Source organism: Tupaia chinensis, unplaced genomic scaffold, assembly GCF_000334495.1.
Source record: "Tupaia chinensis unplaced genomic scaffold, TupChi_1.0 Scaffold000257_1, whole genome shotgun sequence".
NCBI lineage: Eukaryota > Metazoa > Chordata > Mammalia > Scandentia > Tupaiidae > Tupaia > Tupaia belangeri.
In genome coordinates, this window is record NW_006159737.1 from 845,633 (window position 1) to 849,944 (window position 4,312).

The 4,312-nt window shown below is 39.6% G+C and overlaps 1 protein-coding gene across 1 annotated transcript in view; it reads left to right on the forward strand.

Annotated features, from left to right (window-relative positions):
- Positions 1-4,090, forward strand: part of GPR37 (G protein-coupled receptor 37) — a gene marked incomplete in the record, with an annotated part of 29,310 nt that extends 25,220 nt beyond the window's left edge. Inside the window, 1 exon segment of the mRNA XM_027772138.1 lies at positions 2,164-4,090. Coding sequence (XP_027627939.1) covers positions 2,164-2,982 — 819 coding nt within the window.
- Between the last annotated feature and the right edge of the window lie 222 nt (positions 4,091-4,312).

Here is a 4,312-nt window from a genome sequence, read left to right on the forward strand (position 1 = left end):
CTTCTTGTACCTGTCTGTGTCCCAAGTATCAAACATAGTCATTGATCTAGAGTTGGTAATAATAAATATATGCTAATTCTGGGTCTATGTGTGGGGCCGTTACAGTATAGTATTATGATCAATAAACCTCTTATAGGTAAATGAATGATAGTATGTTTACATCAAGAACATAAGTTTAAGGACCAGCAATTGGTGTAATGGCTATGTTTCTGGACTCCCTTGTAGTCAACCACCATTCGAGTCCCAGACCTGGTGACTGAAACTCATGCTGGGCACATGTGCGTGTGTGCCCAAGATCCCTAGAGGAGAATGGAGGAGAAGGGATTGTGGCGTGGCCATCCCCCCTGGGGGGGGGGGGGTGATTTCTTGCTTTCTGTCTCCCAGTTTCTCTCTGTCTTTCTGGCAAGCACACGTGCCCTAATAGCAAAAACCTCTCAAAACAAACAAACAAACAAAAACTCATGTGTTTACATACATGGAAAAGCCTCTGTGTGAAAAACAAAGGGTTCTTAATCATTTATTGACAGGTTTTTTTTGAGATATCTAGTCCACATGCGTTTAAGCTCACTGCAGTTTTTGGATACATGGGGTCAGCATCAAAGAGTTTTCTGATCTAACTTCACCTGCTGTTGGAATATCTAGACATTCTTCTATTTGATTTCTTTCTGCATATTTTTCATGGTTATTTTTTGACTCCTTTCTTTGGCATTTTTTTCAGTATCTCATATTTCTTTCACCTCAGTAAGCATGCTTGTTTCATGAAAGATATATTTATGTCTGATTTCACATGTTTCCTTGGCCTCTGATCTTACGGTAGTCGACTGTCCTGTGTCTTGTCCCTTGATTTTCGATTTTATGAATCCACATTCCCTTGACTTTTTTACTTATGGGATTTCTCTGAGGCTTGGTTTCAAAGTGCATTTTTTCCAGAGAGGATTTTTATTTGCTTCTATCTAGTGCCTAGGCTGATTTTAAATTGCATTTGAGGTTTTTCTGAATTGCATAGATAGTGTGAATTGCGGCTCTACTGGCATGTAAGTTCAGGCTCCAGATTAGAATTTCTCTCTCTCTCTCTCTCTCTCTCTCTTTCTCTTTCTCCATTCACCCAGGCCCAGATTCTATCATGCACAAATTTCTCCATGACCTCCCTCTATAGCTTCTTGTTATACCCCTGATGACGCCAATATTTGGAAATTCCAAATTCACATGATGTCTTTGACCTAATCCCAACTTGCGTTGGCCCAAGTTTTATCCCAACCTCTGTGTCCCTGAGCACCTACCCTAATCTTTTAGCTAAACCTAATGTGAAACCCTCGTCAGATTGGTAAGGCTAACATGAGGCAAGGGGGGAGGGAGAGCTGACCCAGTTGCATTTGTTTTCTCTTTGATTTTGGCCTCTGGAGAATTTCCCTCTCTTGGTTTCAGTAAGTGTATAGCTTGGAAAATAATATTAAAATACTTCATTTTGCATGTAGGGGAAATTGGAGATCTCAACACATGTAGCCCTTTGGAAACAATAAGCTCTCCTTTGCTTGCTGTGTGGAAGGCACTGGAAGACATGGCCATTTTATTGAGTCAGGAAAATGGGACATATTCCACTACCCTGACTCCTTATCTAGATCTCCTGGGGCAGGCATTTTCTACTTTTTAAAAATTGTTCTTTTCTTGCTAGAGGGTATATGTGCTCACCAGAGAAAGAGAGAGAGAGAGCACCTGCCATGGGGACATGGGGAATGGTCACACGGCAATCCCTTCTCCTCTGTCTCCCTCCTTTAGGGATTTTGGTCACACACCCACACATGCCCATCATGCACCCTTGCCCAGCGTGTTTCTCAAGCCACTGGCTCAGGACTCCAACTACCTGGTCTGCCATGTGGGATCCTGTTACCGTAACCACAATGCTATGGAGCATTCTTATCTATAATAAAGCAATATTGAGCCATCTGATCTTTATGGATTCTCCCAGCTCTATTTTTTTTTTGTCCCCGTGACTTCTGAACCACTACAATATTTTTTTCTATTTATATGCTTGCAGCGTTTGAGCTGAAGTCCAAGCCCAGTTACCTCTCTCTGTCTTTCAGTGTTTTTCCAGTTTATATTTCTTTCTTACTGTGAGTCCTGCAGAGAGCACCCAGAATAAAGGCACTCTGTGTTCCCCCACAGGTCGCTTCTCTTGGAGTCACCACCTTTACCTTATGCGCTCTGTGCATTGACCGCTTCCGCGCTGCCACCAACGTGCAGATGTACTATGAAATGATTGAAAACTGCTCTTCAACCACGGCCAAACTTGCTGTTATATGGGTCGGCGCCCTGCTGTTGGCACTTCCAGAAGTGGTCCTCCGGCAGCTGAGCAGGGAGGACTTGGGGTTTAGCGGCCGAGCCCCAGCAGAAAGATGTGTTATAAAGATCTCGCCTGATCTACCGGACACCATCTACGTTCTGGCCCTCACCTACGACAGTGCCAGGCTCTGGTGGTACTTCGGCTGTTACTTTTGTTTGCCCACACTGTTCACCATCACCTGCTCTTTAGTGACTGCCAGGAAAATCCGCAAAGCAGAGAAAGCCTGTACCCGGGGAAATAAGAGGCAAATTCAACTAGAAAGCCAGATGAACTGTACAGTAGTGGCATTGACCATCTTATATGGATTTTGCATTATTCCCGAGAATATCTGCAACATTGTCACTGCCTACATGTCGACAGGGGTTTCCCAGCAGACAATGGACCTCCTTAATATCATCAGCCAATTCCTTTTGTTCTTTAAGTCCTGTGTCACCCCAGTGCTCCTTTTCTGTCTCTGCAAACCCTTCAGTAGGGCCTTTATGGAGTGCTGCTGCTGTTGCTGTGAGGAATGCATTCAGAAGTCTTCGACGGTGACCAGCGATGACAATGACAATGAATACACCACAGAGCTCGAACTCTCACCTTTCAGTACCATACGCCGAGAAATGTCCACTTTTGCTTCTGTTGGAACTCACTGCTGAAGACCGTCCTTGGTTTGGTCAGGATTGTTTGCTTGATTTTCATATTCTGTGGAAGTTTTTACTTCATATTGTTCCCAAGAGGGAAAAAAGATGCAAAAAAATAAAAATGAAAAACAACAAAGAAAGAAATGTTAACTCCTATAGAACTGATTTTACAAATTAATATTTGTGCTTTGAACACATGTTTATATTTAGATATTTAAGAAGAATGAGAAGGCCAATAGTTTGAGATCAGTTTATCTAGTATGGTGCTAATATTTGATTTGGAAAAAGTTACTGCACCTTAACTTAATTAATTGCTGAATTTCTTTCTTTCCTTTTAAAATATAATTGTTGTATATTGATTATAGCCATGTGACTTTTGTAGGTTGTTTTATGTTTGAGTTGTGACTGAAAGTACATTGTATATGGTATTGTGAGATGATTTGTACTGAAGCATCACAAAGTAGCACCAAATAAATTATGCTTTATTCTTTAATGTCATTGTCTACTTTTAACTAAGATTTAATAAATCTTTTAATTGCCTTAAAGACACAATTACTGGTTCTATGCACAATTTAAAGTCAGCCTTACTGTTTTATAATTATATTTTCTTTGAAAGCAGGTAATCACTATGTTATAAAGACATTTTCCTAATAGCACTATTTTATATGCATGATTCATAAAATGATATTGTATGTTAAAACAAAACTGTATTTTTAATACTAAGACATAGATGTAATACTACTTCTGAATATTTATAACTTATGAATAAATAGACAGCAGAGTAGGAAGAAAGTTTCTTTTCTTTTTCAAGTTCACCTCTGAACTAGCATGTAGATCTACAAGTTTTCCCAAGAGGAATTACAAGCAGAATCAAGAATTTAAAAAAAGTGCTTGTCATCTGATTTTCTCTGAACACACTGGCCTTTGAAGCTTTGTGAATCCTACATGAAGCACTCTGAATTTAATTTTTCTCCTTTAAAAAAATGAACTTGATTAAATCTGTATGAATTTATTTCTTTAAGTGAATGAAAGTATGATTTGAAATAATAAAATACTTTTATATCTTGATTAGACATTTGAATATTCAAATACTACCTTTAAATCGATACTTTATAAGCTCCCAGTAAAAACCTAACCCATTCCTTTTGGATTATTTGAATCCTCTCTCGTGCCTCTGCAGGAGCTCAAGTTGCAGCAGTTGTGTAAAATGCCAGCATTGTGGAATACATGTCTAAATCAGATAGCAGAGACAGTGACCTAGTGACACAGTGACATTTAAAAACTACTGGAGGAAATGTGTAGGTGAATGTCGCTATCTTCAGAAAAATCATATTATAGGGAATCT